This window comes from Balaenoptera ricei, chromosome 11 (assembly GCF_028023285.1).
Source record: "Balaenoptera ricei isolate mBalRic1 chromosome 11, mBalRic1.hap2, whole genome shotgun sequence".
Classification (NCBI taxonomy): Eukaryota; Metazoa; Chordata; class Mammalia; order Artiodactyla; family Balaenopteridae; genus Balaenoptera; species Balaenoptera ricei.
The window spans coordinates 68,122,738-68,140,552 of NC_082649.1; the positions used below are offsets into that span (position 1 = coordinate 68,122,738).

The 17,815-nt window shown below is 44.1% G+C and overlaps 1 protein-coding gene across 7 annotated transcripts in view; it reads left to right on the plus strand.

Annotated features, from left to right (window-relative positions):
- DAG1 (dystroglycan 1) overlaps positions 1–17,815 on the plus strand; it is a 62,504-nt gene that overhangs the window by 34,737 nt on the left and 9,952 nt on the right. For 6 of the 7 annotated variants that reach the window (XM_059939649.1, XM_059939648.1, XM_059939643.1 and 3 more), the window contains one exon: positions 9,685–10,081. The exons of the other annotated variant lie outside the window; for it this stretch is intronic. In XM_059939649.1, coding sequence (XP_059795632.1) covers positions 9,797–10,081 — 285 coding nt within the window. In that variant the 5' untranslated portion in view covers positions 9,685–9,796. The remainder of the gene's footprint in view (positions 1–9,684; positions 10,082–17,815) is intronic. 7 annotated transcript variants of the gene reach the window in all.

A 17,815-nucleotide genomic window follows, 5' to 3' on the forward strand; every position in this document is an offset into this window, starting at 1 on the left:
GTAATTGTGGCGCGTGGGCTCAGCAGTTGTGGCTTGCAGGCTCTAGAGCGCAGGCTCAGTAGTTGCAGCACACAGGCTTAGTTGCTCCGTGGCATGTGGGATCTTCCCGGACCAGGGCTCGAACCCGAGACCCCTGCATTGGCAGGCGGATTCTTAACCACTGTGCCACCAGGGAAGCCCTGCGGCCAAAATTTTTTAAAAATTAATTAAAAAATTAATGTTATATAAATGAAATCATATACTGTGTAACCATTTGGGATTAACATTTTTCACACCACATAATTCCCTTGAGGTTCGTCCAAATCGTTGAGTGTGTCAATTCAAAAGTTCATTCCTTTTTATTGCTCACTAGTATTCCATGGTATGGATGTACCACAGTTTAACCATTCATCTGTTGAAGGGACGTCTGGGTTGTACCATTTGTTGAAAATGGTTGTACCATTTGTCGTACCATTTGTTTCTCCCCCATTTAATTGCTTTGTACCTTTGTCAAAAATCAGTTGAGCGTTCTTGTTTAGGTCTATTTCTGTAGTCTGTATTCTGTGCCATTGATTTATGTGTTTGCCCCTCAACCAATACAGTCTCTTTTTTAAAAATATTTATTTATTTTCCTTATTTTTTTTTTTGGCTGCATCGGGTCTTAGTTGCAGCACACGGGATCTTTGTTGAGGCATACAGGATCTTTTTGTTACAGCACATGGTCTGCTCAGGTTTCTCTAGTTGTGGCACTTGGGCTTCTCTCTAGTTGTGGCACAGGGGCTCCAGGGCGCATGGGCTCCAGAGCGCTTGGGCTCTGTAGTTTGCGGCACGTGGGCTCTCCTGTTGAGGTGCGAGAGCTCAATAGTGGCACGTGGGCTTAGTTGCCACACGGCATGTGGGATCTTAGTTCCCAAACCAGGGATTGAACGAATGAACGAATATCCCCTGAATTGGAAGGTGGATTCTTTAGCACTGGACCACCAGGGAAGTCCCCACCAATACAGTCTTGATTCCTTAGCTCTCTAAGTCGATATTAGGTAGAATAATTCCTCTTTAGTCTTCTTTTATTTTTTAAAATTTATTTATTTGGTTGTGCTGGGTCTTAGTTGCGGCAGGTGGGCTCCTTAGTTGTGGCTCGTGGGCTCCTTAGTTGCAGCTCATGGGCTCCTTAGTTGCGGCTTGCCAGCTCCTTAGTTGTGGCATGCAAACTCTTAGTTGCGGCATGCACGTGGGATCTAGTTCCCTGACCAGGGCTCGAACCCAGGCCCCCTGCACTGGGAGCATGGAGTCTTAACCACTGCGCCACCAGGGAAGTCCCTAATTCCTCTTTATTCTTCTTGTTCAAAATTGTTATTGTGTTGAGAAGCTGGAGCTGGTGTATTAAATTTAAGAATATGCAGATTATGACCTGCTGAATGAGGGGGCACAAGCCATCCACATGATGTCAGCAGGTAGCTCCCTCAGCATCTGAGCTCCCAGTTTGGGGAAGTGAAAACCATAGGGTCGTTTTGATTGAAGGTGCAGTTCCAATCCGCCCACACAAAGGAAGTGAAGTCACAAGGTCTATTACTTACAGATCCCAGAAATAAGGGGGTGGGCAATGAGCCAGGGTAAGGGCAGTCATCCGTGTCAGGTCACAAGCGAGCAGGAGATAGAGAGCACCTATTACTTACATGGTGGTTGGGGCAGAGGTCCCTTATTTTTCAGGGTCTCAACTCTAAGTGGATATTTTAAAAGATGCCCCAGGAAAAGCAAAGCGGGAATTTATGGTGGGAATCTTAAGCTCAGATCCTTATTGGAATGTCCAGACTCTGGGAAATGCCTAGGCAGCAAATCAAAATAATTGTTTTTCTCATCACAGCTATTTTATTTTATTTTATTTTTAACATCTTTATTGGAGCATAATTGCTTCACAGTGCTGCATTAGCTTCTGCAGCACAACAAAGTGAATCAGTTACATGCATACACACATCCCCATATCCCCTCCCTCTTGCACCTCCCTCCCACCCTCCCTATCCCACCCCTCTAGGTGGTCACAAAGTACTGAACTGATCTCCCTGTGCTATGCAGCTGCTTCCCACTAGCTATCTGTTTTACATTTGGTAGTCATCACAGCTATTTTAGTTCCTTTGCCTTTCCATATAAATTTTTCTAAATTAATTAATTTTTTGGGTTACATTGGGTCTTCATTGCTGCATGCGGGCTTTCTTTAGTTGCGGCGAGTGGGGGCTACTCTTTGTTGTGGTGTGCGGGCTTCTCATTGTGGTGGCTTCTCTTGTTGCAGAGCATGGGCTCTAGGTGCGCGGGCTTCAGTAGTTGTGGCATGCGGGCTCAGTAGTTGTGGCTCACGGGCTTAGCTGCTCTGCGGCATGTGGGATCTTCCTGGACCAGGGATCAAACCTGTGTCCCCTGCATTGGCAGGCAGATTCTTAACCACTGTGCCACCAGGGAAGTCCTAATATAAATTTTAGAATAATCTTGTCTCTATACACAAAAATTCTTACTGGGATTTTGATAGGAATTACATTAAACCTTGCATTAGTTTTCTAGGGCTGCTGTAAAAAATTACTACAACTTTAGTGGCTTAGAATAACACACACAATTATTCTCTCATAGTTCTGGAGACCAGAAGTTTAAAATTAAGGTGTTGGCAAGGGCTGTGCTCCTTTTGTGGACTCTGGGGAAGAATCTATTCCTTGTCTCCTCTAGCTTCTGGTGGCTGCCACTATTCTTTGGCATTCCTTGGCTTATGGCCACATCACTCCAATCTGTGCCTCAGCCTTCACATCCCCTTCTCCATCTGTGTGTGTGTATAATCTCTCTCTGCGTCTCTCTTATAATGAAAATTGTGATTGGATTTATAATCATCTCCCCAGGTCAAGATTCGTAATTTAATCACACCTGCAAAGACTTCCCTTGTAAAGTACATTTGCACATTTTAGGGATTAGGACCTGGTATCTTTGGGCGACCATTATTTAGCCTATTACAAACCTGTATATCAGTTTGGGGAGAATTGACATCTTTACCGTGTTGAGCTTTCCAGTCCATTAACACAGTATATCTTTCCATTTGTTTAGATCTTTGATTTCTTTCACCAGTGTTGTATGGTTTTCAGCATACAAATTCTGTACATGTTTTGTTAGATTTACACCTAGATATTTCATTTTTTAAGCAACTTAAATGGTATCATCTTTTAAATTTGGTGTCTGCATGTTCATTTCTAGCATACAGAAATACAACTGATTTTTTAAAAAAATAAATTTATTTATTTATTGGCTGAGTTTGGTCCTTCTTGCTGCGCGTGGGCTTTCTCTAGTTGTGGCGAGTGGGGGCTGCTCTTCGTTGTGGTGCGTGGGCTTCTCATTGTGGTGGCTTCTCTTGTTGCTGAGCACGGGCTCTAGGCCTGCGGGCTTCAGCAGTTGTGGCTTGTGAGTTCTAGAGCGCAGGCTCAGTAGTTGTGGTGCACGGGCTTAGTTGTTCCACAACATGTGGGATCTTCCTGGACCAGGGCTTGAACCCGTGTCCCCTGCATTGGCAGGCGGATTCTTAACCACTGCGCCACCAGGGAAGTCCTACAACTGATTTTTGTATGTTTGTTTTATATCCTGTGGCCTTGCCAAACTTACTTGTTAGTTCTAGGAGTTTGTTTTGTGGATTCCTTGGGATTTTCTACATAGACAATTATGTTATCTGCAAGTAGGGAGAGTTTTATTTTTTTAACTTTATTTATTTTTGGCTGTGTTGGGTCTTCGTTGCTGTGTGCAGGCTTTTCCTAGTTGCAGAGAGCAGGGGCTACTCTTTGTTGCGGTACACGGGCTTCTCATTGCGGTGGCTTCTCTTGTCATGGAGCATGGACTCTAGGCGTGTGGGCTTTAGTAGTTGCAGCACACAGGCTCAGTAGTTGTGTCATGAGGGCCCCAGAGCACATGGGCTTCAGTAGTTGCGGCACGTGGGCCCAGTAGTTGCGGCTTGTAGGCTTTAGAGCGTGGGCTCAGTAGTTGTGGCACACAGTTTTATTTTTAAGTCCCTACAGTTTTATTTTTTCCTTTACCATCTACATGCCTTTTGTTTCCTTTTCTTGCCTTATTATGCTGGCTAGAACTTCTAGCACTATGTCAAATAAGAGTGGTAGGGGACTTCCCTGGTGGTGCACTGGTTGAGAATCCGCCTGCCAATGCAGGGGACACAGGTTAGATCCCTGGTCCAGGAAGATCCCACATGCTGCGGAGCAGCTAAGCCTGTGTGTCACAACTGCTGAGCCCGCTCTCTAGAGCCCACGAGCCACAACTGTGCTGCAGTTACTGAGCTTGCATGCTGCAATTACTGAAGCCTATAGCCAGCGCTCCACAGCAAGAGAAGCCACCGCAATGAGAAGCCTGTGCACCGCAACAAAGAGTAGCCCCTCCTCGCCGCAACTAGAGAAAGCCTATGGACAGCAACGAAGACCCAACGCAGCCAAAAAAAAAAAACAGTGGTGAGAGCAGACATCCTTGCCTTGTTTCTGATCTTAAGGAGAAAGCATTCAGTCTGTCACCATTAGATGCTCTTTATCAAATTGAGAAAGTTGTCCTCTGTTCCTGTGTTTCTGAGATTGTTTATCATGACTGGGTGTTGAATTTTGTTAGGTACTTTTTCTGCATTAATTAATATGATCATGTGATTTTTGTTCTTTAGTCTGTTAATATGGCGGATTACGTTGATTGATTTTCAGATATTGAACTGACTTTGTACCCTGAAACAAGTGCTACTTGGTTACGGTATATAATTCTTTTTATATATTGCTAAATTCTATTTCTTAATGTTTTGTTAAAAATTTTGTGTCTGTTCATCTGCATTTTCTTCTCTTTTTTTTTTTTTTGGTATTGTCTTTGATGTTGGTGTCAGGGTAATGTTAGCGTCATAAAATGAATAGGCAAGTGTTTCTTCCTTCTACTTTCTGGAAAAGGCTGTGTAGAATTGGTGTTAATTCTTTAAATATTTAGTAGAATTTATTAGTGAAGCTGTCTGGGCCTAGAGATTTCTTTTTGTGGGAGTTTTTAAATTATAAATTTTTTAAAATTACAAATTTTGAGGAATTGGTCTGTTTCATTTGAATTATCAAAATCTGTGAGTTATTTGGTAGTATTTCCTTATTATCCTTTTTGACGTCTGCAGGATCTGTAGTGATATCCCCTGTCTCAGTCCTGATATTGGTAATTTGTTTATAGAAATTTGTCAATTTTATTAATCTTTTCAAAGAACCAGTTTTTTGTTTATTGATTTTTTTCTGTTGTTTTCAATTTTATTGATTTCTGTGCTTTACTGTTTCCTTCCTTCTGCTTGCTTTTGGTTTATTTTGCTCTTTTTTTTTTCTGAGATTCTTGATGTGGGAGCATAGATTATTGATTTGAGACTTTTCCTTCTTTTTCTAATGGTTTCAGTGCTATAAATTCACCCCTAAGAGCTGCTTTAGCTGTGTTCCACAAATTTTACTATAACCCCACAAATGTATATTTAGTTCAGTGTAACATTTTATTTCCCTTGAGACTTCCTCTCTGACACAGGAATTATTTAGAAGTACATTGTATAGTTTTCAAGTTTTGAAGATTTTCTTACTATCCTTGTGTTACTGATTTCTAATTTGACTCCATTGGGGTTGGAGAACATTTCAGTATTATTTCAGTTCCTTTAAATTTGTTGAGATTTTTTTCATGGCCCTAGATGTGATCTCTCAGGGTATATGTTCTGTGGACATTTGAAAAAAATATATGTTCTGTTGTCAGAACATAAATGTTGATTAAATCATATTGATTGATAGCATGTTTTAGTTCTTTTGTACCCTTGGTGATTTTCTTTCTAGTTGTTCTATCATTTGTTGAGAGAGTGATATTGACATTTCCAACTAGAATTGTTGATTTGTTTATTTTTCCTTTCAGTTCTATCAGTTTTTGCTTCTCACGGTTCTGCAACTCTGTTTGGTGCATCTACATTGAGGATTAGTATTCTTCTTGATGGATTGACCCTTTTATCATTATATAATGTACCTCTCTGTCTTTGATAATTTTCTTTGTTCTGAAGTCTACTTTATCTGATATAAATACAGCTCCTCTTGCTTTCTTTTAATTATTGTTTGCATGATATATCTTTTCCCATCCTTTTACTTTCTACCTATCTTTTTCATCTTGGTGTTGTCATCTGTTGATTGTCTTTTTTTCATTCAGTTTGGGATCTTCTTGGTTCTTGGCATGATGAGTGATTTTTCAGCTTTTTTTTTTTTTTTTTGGTGGGGGGCTGTACCGCATGGCTTGCAGGATCTTAATTCCCTGACCAGGGATTGAACCCGGGCCTACGGCAGTGAAAGCACCAAGTCCTAACCACTGGTCTGCCAGGGAATTCCCATGATGAGTGATTTTTGATTGAAACTTGAACAATTTTGTATTTTGTTCTGAAACTCTGGATTCTGTTTTAGCTGGCTTTTGTTTGACACTTGTCCGGCAGAGGAAGGGTAGAGGAGGCACTGCCTGATTACTGGGAAGTTTAGATAGAAGCCCAGGTTCCCCACTCAGCCTTTGTTGACACCTGAAGGCAGGTGAAGTCCTTGTTACTGCTGGTTGAGGGTGGGAGTTCTAGTTCCCTAGGCCTCACGACTGCTGAGCAATGGTTAAAGTTCTGACTCTCCACCAGTCTTCCTCTGACACCATCCCAGCAGGGATGGGGAGAGGCTCCTTCTTATTGCTTGGGTGGGAATATAGAAATCCAGGTTCCCCTTGTGGTTTCCACTGACACCAAGGGGCTGAAGGTAGAGGGTGGTGCATTGTTACTAGCCAGTGAGGATGAAAGTCCCAGCTCCCTCCCCAGTGGAGATATCAGGGTGCCTTGTTACAGCCTCATGAGGGTGGAAGTCTTGGCTCCCCACTTGGCCTTTGTAGGCATGGGTGGGAGTGGGGCCACAGTTTTTTCTGTGGTGTTTTGCTAGAATAGGGCTGTTACTGTCTAAATGTTTTATGTCTTGCTAGGTTACCCCCTTCTTGCTCCTTTGGATAAAGAGAGCAGACTTTTGTTAGGACGTTTTTTGTTTCATCTGTTGGCATTTCTGGGTTGCCAGCTTCTTCAGCTCCCAATTCTGGTATACATGAGGCAAAAGAAAACCCAAGGAACCTCACTGCTGTGTCATTGCTTGAATCCTGGGGTCCCTAGCTGGTCTGCCTTCTTCTCTTGACTGTTTAAGAGTCTCATGTTTATTTTATATATATAATATCTAGGATTTTCCCTTGTATTTAGTGGGAAACTAAGGAGAAGTACATCTATTTCATCTTCCTAGAAGTGAAAGTCCAATGGTCTTTTTCTTTTATGTTTTGTGTTTTTTGATATCTTTTAAAAATGAAATCCTTCCTTATTCTGACATTCTGCTATATTCTAAACATTTTAAAGTTCTGCTTTTTACATTTATGTATCTAATCCACCTGGGATTTATCTTGTTTTTGATGGAGAAGTGACAGAAGAACCTAATTGTGTTTTTTTTCTACATAGATAGCCACTTGTCCTGGCGCCTTTGAACAGCTTCTTTGCAAGCAGGTTTTGGGCTCTCCCTCTGGTTCCACAGTCCAGTGTCTACTCTGCCCCATGTGACACTGCCTTAAATACAGTAGCTTTGTGATAAGTCTTGGTTTGGTAGGATAGGACTCCCAGCCCTCAAAATTGTTTTACTTTCTTGGGTTTTGTCTTTGTCTCATGACTTTTAGTTCAGAAACAAAATAAGAACAGGAATAACGAAGTCAATAGCAAAAAAAACCTTTTGGCATTGGCTTGGATTTGCATTGACTTTAGAGTACGCTGCCTGTTTCAGTGGCCTTGTTTTCTTCAGCAATTTTATTTACTTTGCATTACCCAGGTCAAAAAATATCACGTGGCTCCTCAACAGCTTGGCTCAGGGCAGGGCTTCATCGTTTTCCAGAATGGGAAATTGCTTGTGATGGCTGTGGCCACCTGTGGGCACCCAGAAAGTCCCACAGTGCATCTGTGTGGCTGCCAGCCTTAGAGGAGGGTCATGAGCTGCTTGAAGCTGGTGTGGGGGAGAGGGGACAATGTGCAGGGTTTTAGTCACTGTTGGGGGTGGGGGGCAAGAGAGTTCAAATAAGTTTCGTTCACTAGCACTGAGTTAGCAAGTATATGCAATATGTGGGGTGTAAGCAGTGGGTGGTTGCCACACTTCTCTGTGCAAATACTTGGCTTTTCAATTTTTTTCAAAAGTATTTTTTTAAGACTTAATAATTGTAATATTTGCCACATTGTTTTATCTCTATATATGCATGCACATGGGTTTTTTTTTCCCCTTGGACCATTTCAAAGTGAGTTGCAGAGATTTTTGATACTTCATCCCTAAATACTTCAAAATTGAGGACAATCTGTTATCGAGCCACACCACCATCATCTCACCTAAGAAAATTAACAATAAATCTAATCTCCAGCCCACATGCACAATTCCTCAGTTATCCCTTTGGGAGCTGATCTTGTGTGTTTTTTGTTTTTTTTTAAAGTAAATCCAACACAAATGAACCTATCTATGAAACAAATGGAATCAGGGCCATAGAGAATAGACTGGTGGTTACCAAGGGGGTGGGGGGTAAGAGAGGGTTGGATTAGGAGTTTGGAATTAGCAGATGCAAACTGGTATATATAGAATGGATAAACAAGGCCCTACTGTATAGCACAGGTAACTATATTCAATATCCTATGATAAACCATAATGGAAAAGAATATGAAAAAGAATGTACATATACGTATAACTGAGTCACTTTGCTGTACAACAGTAATTAGCACAACATTGTAATTCAACTATACTTCAATACAAAATAAATTTAAAAAGTAAATCCAGGGTCCAGTCAAGATGTACACACTGCATCTGGTTGCAGTCTTTAAATCTAGAATAGTCCCCTTGTATTTAGAGGCGTCCGATTTGGAAAGACCAGACCAGTTATCTTGTAGAAGGTCCCACATTCTAGATTTGTCTGATTGTGTCTTCATGGCCCTGTGTTTCCTATGAACTGGAAGTTAGTTCTAGAGCGGCACTACCCAACAGAAATACAATGTGATCCACATATGTCATTTAATATTTTCCGGTAGTCACATGAAAAAAAAATAAAAATAAGCAGGTGGAATTAATTTTAATAATATATTTAATATCTTTATTATGTACTATGTATTAATATTTATTTACTTAACTATACTTAATATTTTATATCCAAAATATTATTTCAATATGTAATCAATATTTTTAAAGTATTAGAGATTTTACATTCTTTTTTTTTTAGATTAATTAATTAATTTATTTAGGCTGTGCCAGGTCTTAGTTGCAGCATACAGACTTCTTAGTTGTGGCATGCATGCAGGATCTAGTTCCCCGACCAGGGATCGAACCCTGGCCCCCCTGCATTGGGAGTGCAGAGTCTTACCCACTGGACCACTAGGGAAGTCCCTAACGTTCCTTTTTTATACTTAGTTTTCAGAATCCACGGTGTGCTTTATACTTAACAGGCCAGCCACATTTCCAGTGTTCAGTAGCCACATGTAGCTGGTGGCTCTGTACTGGACAGTGCAGGGTGAGACTTGATCCAACTCAGAGTAGATATTTTTGGCAGGAACACCTAGGGGGTAGTAACTGCCTGTGCTCAACTTTGAAACCATGGAAGTTGCTGAAGTCTGAGTCTACTCTTCTTCTTTTTCAGGCTTTGGGTGCTCTGGGATGGAGCAGGTGTGCAGAGGCTGAGGACCCAGTTCTGGGACCACGTCACTTGCTTCCTTTCTTAGACTATCTGCTTGAGCAGACTTGAGCCCGGGATGAGGATGTCTGTGGCCCTCTCGCTGCTGCTCCCCCTCTGGGGGAGGACCTTTCTCCTTCTGCTATTTGTGGCTGTGACTCAGTCCCGCTGGCCCAGTGAGCCTTCGGAGGCCGTCAGGGACTGGGAGAACCAGCTCGAGGCGTCCATGCACTCAGTACTCTCAGACCTCCATGAGGCTGTTCCCACGGTGGTTGGCATTCCTGATGGCACCGCTGTCGTCGGACGCTCATTTCGAGTGACCATTCCAACAGATTTAATTGCCTCCAATGGAGAAGTCATCAAGGTGAGACTGGATATAAACTGTAAATGAGGAATAATTCTCATCTTCCATTTTAGTTTTGATTTTAGTGTTAATTTTAGGTTTTTTTAGTTTTTTAGTTTAGGTTTAGTTTTTCAGTTTTCGAGGAATTCTGAGCTCAGTTCTTCCAGGACCTGCTAAGTGTTCCTTAAGAGAGGGACAGCCGCTGACGTTCACTAGAGGGTCCCCATATATCTCAGAATAGCATCCTAAACCTTTATTTTTGCCCCATTTTGAGGGTGTCACCATTAAAAAGCTTTTACATATGTACTCTGGAAGATCTTTTGGTCATCAAGTTAGGGATTTGATGGAAGGGCCTGTGTATAGGAAATGGTCTGCTTTCATTAACCATGGGATTAAACCCAAGAAATATGGAACTTTTAAATGCTTTGAACCTTTTTTTTTTTTCTTTTAATATTTATTTATTTATTTATTTATGGCTGTGTTGGGTCTTCGTTTCTCTGTGAGGGCTTTCTCCAGTTGTGGCAAGCGGGGGCCACTTTTCATCGCGGTGCGCAGGCCTCTCACTATCGCGGCCTCTCCTGTTGGGGAGCACAGGCTCCAGACGCGCAGGCTCAGTAGTTGTGGCTCACGGGCCCAGCCACTCCGCGGCATGTGGGATCCTCCCAGACCAGGGCTCGAACCCGTGTCCCCTGCATTGGCAGGCAGATTCTCAACCACTGCGCCACCAGGGAAGCCCTGAACCTATTTTTTAAAAATAAGGTATAAGTAAATATTGGAGTTTTGCTTTGCTTTGGTGTTCTATGTTTACTAATGTATTTGGTCACTTAAGAACAAAAATTAGTACTTAAATTTCAGCCTCGCCTCATCTCCTTTTGGGGAGGCAACCCAGAAAACAAGGGGATCTGAGATCTTTGTAACTGAAGAGTGTCTTGTCCAACCCAGGGTGGAAATTAGTTGAAACAGGAAGCTTTTGTGTGAAGAAGTAACATCCCTTTGTCTGGGGTTGTGGGACCTTGGAATTTCCCCTACTTTCTGATTGAGTTTGCATGGGAGCCGTGTGGGTGGGTGGGGTGTACTCCTCAAGCTATGAACATCTCCTAGAGCAGATGTCAGCACACTTTTTCTTAAAAAAAGCCAGATAGTAAGTATTTTTTTGGCTTTGCTGGCCATATGGTTTCTGTTGCAACTCCTCAACTTTGCCAGTGTAGTATGAAAGTAGCCATAGACAATATGCAAGCGAATGGACATGGCTCTGTTCCAATAAAACTTTTTTTAAAAAATAAATTTATTTATTTATTTAATTTATTTTTGACTGCATTGGGTCTTTGTTGCTGTACACGGGCTTTTCTCTAGTTGCGGCGAGCTGGGCTACTCTTTGTTATGGTGCGTGGGCTTATTGCTGTGGCTTCTCTTGTTGCGGAGCATGAGCTCTAGGTGCATGGGCTTCAGTAGTTGTGGCACGCGGGCTCAGTAGTTGTGGCTTGTGGGCTGTAGAGCGCAGTAGCACGGGCTTAGTTGTTCCATAGCATGTGGGATCTTCCCGGGCCAGGGCTGGAACCTGTGTCTCCTGCATTGGCAGGCGGATTCTTAACTACTGTGCCACCAGGGAAGCCCCCAATAAAACTTTACTTTTAAAAACTTTACTGAAACTGAAATTTTAATTTCATGTGATTTTCACGTGTCAAGAAATACTATATCTTCTTTTGATTTTTTTCCCCCTCATTTAAAAATTGCAAAAAACGTGTTTAGCTCATGGGCTGTACAAAGACAGGTGGCAGCCCAGATTGAACCTGCGTCCCCTGCATTGGAAGACAGATTCTTTACCACTGGACCACTGGGGAAGTCCCATGGCCACAGTTTTCTTTTTTTAAAATAAATTTATTTATTTAATTTAGTTTATTTATTTTTGGCTGCATTGGGTCTTTGTTGCTGAGCGCAGGCTTTCTCTCGTTGCGGCGAGCGGGGGCTACTCGTCGTTGTGGTGCGCGGGCTTCTTGTTGCAGAGCATGGGCTCTAGGTGTGCGGGCTTCAGTAGTTGTGGCTTGTGGGCTCTAGAGCACAGGCTCAGTAGTTGTGGTGCACGGGCTTAGTTGCTCCACAGCATGTGGGATCTTCCCAGACCAGGGCTCGAAGCCGTGTCCCCTGCATTGGCAGGCGGATTCTTAACCACTGTACCACCAGGGAATTCCTCATGGCCATAGTTTTCTAACCCTTGGCCTACAGCATTCTTTCCCCAGAGGTGTGGCTTGAATATGAATTAAAAGTATTCCAAGGTCTATACTTTGTTATGGTAGTTTTTAATATCTGTTTTGCACTTAGATTTCTACATACACACACATAGTGTTCTGGCTATTTATTGGTATGTTTAAAGCATAAGAACATAGTGGTTTGAAACAGCCAATTTGTTTTGCTCACAGTTTTGTGGCCAGGAATTCAGGGATTTAGAGCTAATCTGGGAATCTCATCTCTGCTGCACATGGCACTAGCTAGAGTGGCTTACCTGGGCCTGGAGGATCTACTTCCAAGATGGCTCATTCATGGCTGGCAAGTTGGTTCTGCCTGTTGACAGGGAGCTTACCTGGGGCTGCTGATCAAGGTCCTTGGTTTCTCTCCATGTAGACCTTTACACAGATACTTGGATTTCCTCACAGTACAATAGCTGGGTTCCAAGATTGAGTATTCCAAGATACAGGAAGTGGAAGCTGCCAGTCTCTTAAGGCCTGGGCTTGGAAACTTGCACAGTGACACTTCCTTTGTACTCCATTGGTCAAAGCACACACAGGCTCTAATGAGTCTTTACCAACTTGCCTCTCTGACCCACAAGCCCCAGGCATCTAGATTAGAAATGGTCACAAATTCCATGCCACTCTTCTCATTGAGAGGTGTGTCTTTGCCCCTTTCCCTTGAATCTGGGCAGACCCACTCCTCACCTGACCCTCCTTGTGTTCTCTTTCTTTTCCTTTTTGACCCCCTCTCCTTAGCTCATGGCTTGTTCTTAGGGTGGCCTTGTGTTCTCAGAGGTGGTCATACTTCCGAAGATCCTGGCTCAGTTCCATGGAGCTCTTTCTAGTTTGTGGAGTCTTTGAGGAAGATTTCCATGTAACCTTCATAACACCCCAGTAAGCCAGTTTCTAGTTTATTAGATGAAAAATGGCGTTTTTGGAGGTACATTTCTTACCCAGCATCAAATTTCATCTTCTGAATATCCAAACCCTGTAGTGATTACCCTTGTTCCAGTGGCTACTGGAATGTTGTACATGGATTAGTCTTGACCAAAGGTGCCTTGAGTCGATACAGTGAGCTGAGTATTTGCTGTATCTGGCAGAGGGACATTTAACAGGCTTATTCACTGGGGGAGCAAAGAGATTTTACTAGGAAAACAGGATTTTATCTGAGTATATCTATCTGTGGAAAGCAGACCATTTAGTAGATGATTAACCTGTAGAAAAACAGGTGAAAATGTGTGACTCTTCATCCCGAACAGTCTTGACATCAGGGTTGTGTGGGGTGGGAATCAGATCAGAAAGCCTGACTTCCTTCCTGGAGCTTTGGTTTCCCTATGTATAAAACAGGATTGAAAAGTCTTTACATTAAAGGAGTTGTTTTTTTTCCCCCCCATTATTATAATGATGTATAAATGTACATTGTAGAAAAAGGGAGAAAGAAAATCTCCTGTGGTTCCTACCACTAGCATACTCCTCCATCATTTTCTGCGTTCATCAAGAGGTGTCCGTGTCACATACACACACAGACATTTTAGACAGACCTGAAATCATGCTGAATCTATTTTTTAACCTTTTTTTCATTCACTGTAGTTTGAGTTTTTTTCCTTGGTTATTAAGTATTCTTTGGGAATGTAACTTTTAATGGCTGCCCAATATTCTTGTGTATGTGAGGAATATTTCAGATCTTGGTCCCAAGGAGCCTTGTTGGGGTGACCTGCAAATCATATCCATCACTATTACTGTCATCCAAACTACCACTCGCTCACCTCTTCCCAGGCGTCCTGCCTCTGTTCTTAACCCCTTAGTCTGTTCTCCATACTGAGGCAAGAGACATCTTTATCTTTGTAAAGCTTACATCTGCTAAAAACAGGCCTCCCCTACCCCCCTGCCCTTAGGATTAAGCCCTGTTTGATCTGGCCTCTGGCCTCTTCTCTCTCCCCTTTCCCTTTGCATACCTTGTCCCAGCCACACCAGCCTCTTTCTGCCCCACAGATATGCCAAGCTCAGGGCCCACCCCAGGCTGCTGGCTCTTTTTTTCTTCTGTCAGCATGGGTACAGCCACCTCTTTCAGGCTTAATTTCAGCATTGGAGCCCTTTCCCTCCACCCTGATGAAGGCAGATTTCTCACAAAACCTTGTGTTATCTTCTTAGCACATTTTTGTACTTGAAATTCTTGTTAGTCTGCATGTTTGATTCCAGTCCCATAGTAGGCCTTCAAATGTTTTTGGGCTGGCAGAGGGAAGGAGAACCCCCTCAGTACCTGCAAACCTGCTTTGGATTGTCAAAGCCTACCTGCCAGGGACTTATCTGGTGGTGCAGTGGTTAAGAATCCACCTGCCAATGCAGGGGACACGGGTTCGATCCCTGGTCCAGGAAGATCCCACATGCTGTGGAGCAACTAAGCCCGTGTGCCACAACTACTGAGCCTGTGCTCTAGAGCCCACGAGCCACAACTACTGAGCCCTCATGCCACAACTACTGAAGCCTGTGCGCCTAGAGCCTAAGCTCTGCAACAAGAGAAGCCGCCTCAATGAGAAGCCCACACGCCACAACGAAGAGTAGCCCCCACTCCCCACAACTACAGAAAGCCCGCGCACAGCAACGAAGACCCAACACAGCCAAAAATAAATAAATAAAATAAATTTATTTAAAAAAAAAAAAAAAAGCCTACCTGCCTGTTTGTAGGAAGAAATGCCAGCCTATGTCAGGGCAGTAAGAGACTAAGCTTGCCTAAGCCTCATGTGGGGTTCCCAGGTAAGGGTTGGCCTTCCAATCAATTAGCCGAATTGCCTAATGAGGACTCATAGGCAGAGCATGGTCTGTCCTGAGACCTGATGAGATTAGATGGGGTGGCTGTCATACTTGCTGACTGGTCAGGAGATGTGCATGGGGGTTGGTGATAGAATAATTCAGTGTTTGTAACAGACCATGTAACAGTCTATAGAAGGGGTAGAAAATTAAGTCTCATGCTAAGTGAGCTGCACTGGCTACCTGCCAAGCCTTGTTGGACCTGTGTGGGCTGATGGTTGTGGTATTTCAGGAGATCGTGGCAACTTTGGGAATCACAGTGACAGAGGAAGTGCTGCTTGGCATCAGCCGGGTATGCCCATCGGGTAGCATCAACTCCTAAAACAAGCACTTCCCTATATTTTATACACCAGGCTTCAAGGAAGCAGGTCAGGAGAAAGAAGAACGGGACATGCCTGCCTGGAGGATTAGCCCTGAGGTCCTGGATCTTTTGCTCTCCCCCACATCTGAGACTCTTTCATGTCCAAACAGTCCTTGTCCAGTCTCATCCCAGCCAGCACCTATTACTTCCCTGCTGTTCTCTAGCTCTACCTCAAGAATCAATTTGCTATTACTGACCCCATTTTAACTCCCAAATGGACTCCATTGATCTGATGATGTAAGAAGGGGCTACGGGCTACCTCCAGACCTTTGTGGCCAGCATGACCTTACTGAAAGACCTGTGCCTTGGGTCTCTTCTTTTCTCCTGTGGCCTCAGGACACCCTAAAGGAGATGGTCCTGGCATGTGCTCCCTTGGACCAGACTAGATGCCTGTATGCAAAGCTCATCCCAGGTCTTGACTGTTCTTAGCTCTCACAGGAGTCTTAGGTCTTAGAACACCCTCTCTCTTCATCAGGGTCTGTGGGTATAGGTCCCGCGGAAGCCAGCTTTGCCTTTGCTGGGCAGATCCTAAGCTGTCCCAAGTTGGCCATAGTATAAGTTACCCCCCTGACTTCCCTCAGGATTGGCGCCGGCTCCCTAAGGGTGCCTCTCCTCTGACTTGAGTGTAGGACTGGCTGAGGAAGGTGATTATATGGCTGGAGATGTTCTAACTCCTCCTCTCTGGGGTGGTCAGGAGAGAAGTCTTTGCATCTCATGAAATGATTGGGCTACCCCTCTAGAGCCCCCTCAGATGTCTCATTTTGGTAGGGCCCATGAGGATGGCTTTTCATCCCTGCTTCCCTTTAGCCTCCTTGTCTGGAGACAATGTGGAATTTCTCTCAGCCCAAGATGTCAGCAGACTGGGAGCAGCCCTTCCTGGGACTGTGCTCTCATCTGCTGGCATAGGCCCCCAATTGTTCCCATGAGAACAATGGGTACTCTTTTTGGCCAGGAAGGGGAGCTCATGAAAGGAGTATTTCTTTGGATGCTTGAGAGCTTTGTGGCAACCCCGCCTGCGTGAGATGAACTGCAGTTTCTTCCTGCCTCAAGTGGGTGTTCCCTGGCTCTGAATTGATCCCTTGTGAACAGAGCACACTGGGAAATGCGGGTTGGCGAAGGAAGGCATCCTTGGGGGTGGGTTGTCAGAATGGCATTTGCCCAGACATATCAGCTCAAATACTTATTATTGAATATATAGGCTTCTATGTTTTAGGAAAAAAATTACTGACAAGGACTGAAAACATGACAAAGTAAAAATAGTTGATGTCAGGGCTTGGGATTGAGGGACTGATTCTGAGAACTTTATTAGTGGCTATAACTATGCTAAGCTGTCCCTTACTTTGGGGGGAAAATGATTAATTTTTGTTTTCAGATGAGAACAGTTAACATCAGATAAAATGCTTCATAATTCAGACCAGAGGGGCACTGATGGGGCTGGACAGGTTATGTTCAACTTGTGATCCTGTGGCCTTGGCCTTTGTGGCAACAGCCATATTCTGGTTTGAGGTTTGAATGTCAAGCAACAGAACCAATGATTGTCTCTCATGGGTGTGGCTCTGCTCTACTCGGTAAAGCAAAGTATGTCTACCCTGGTTCCACCCTGGTTCCTCACCTTCTGTGGGGGCAAAGTCTTGGCCTTTGACCTCAAGCCAGAGGCTCTTCCTGTTGACATGTGCCATCTCCCCACAACCCAGCCATGTGACTGCCCATGTGCATCATTTGCAGAAGCTGAGCTTGGCCACAGAGCAGATTAGTCTCACTGTCATAGTCCATGGCACAGACACAGGATCACCCTGAATGTGAGTCAGCACCATGGGGGCCTCTGAAACGTGACTGGAAGCTGACTCCATCAGAGGGACTATTTCCTGCCCCCCTGAGCAAAGGAGCCCACCACACAGTTGGCCTGCCCCAAGGAGGCCTTGATCACCTCATGTGTGAGTGCCTCCAGGGTGTTGCCTATGGTACCCAGCCATAGACGGCTGCGGGTTGGCTCAGCTCCGCAGCTTGGGTGAGGGGTGAGGGGCTGAAGAGTCCAGGAGCCAGTGACCAGGTCTGAGGGAAGGCAGGGACTTTGCCAGGGCAGGCTGCTAAGAGGCCCAAGCAGTGGGGTGTCACAGGGCAGCAGTTTGTGCCACTGTGAAATGGACCACTGAGAAGACCCTCTGGCACATCTGTTGGGGATTCAGGGAAGGGCCCAGCCTGAACCCCTGGGGCTGTCGTGTCTTGAGGTGTTGGTTGGAAGGTGCCACCACTGAGGCTCAAAGGACCCTCCGAAAGGTTTGTAGTGTGGGGGAATTCTCACCAAATGCAGTTTCTTGATTATACTTTATTCCTAAGATCGCTCTTTGCTGGCCAGCATCA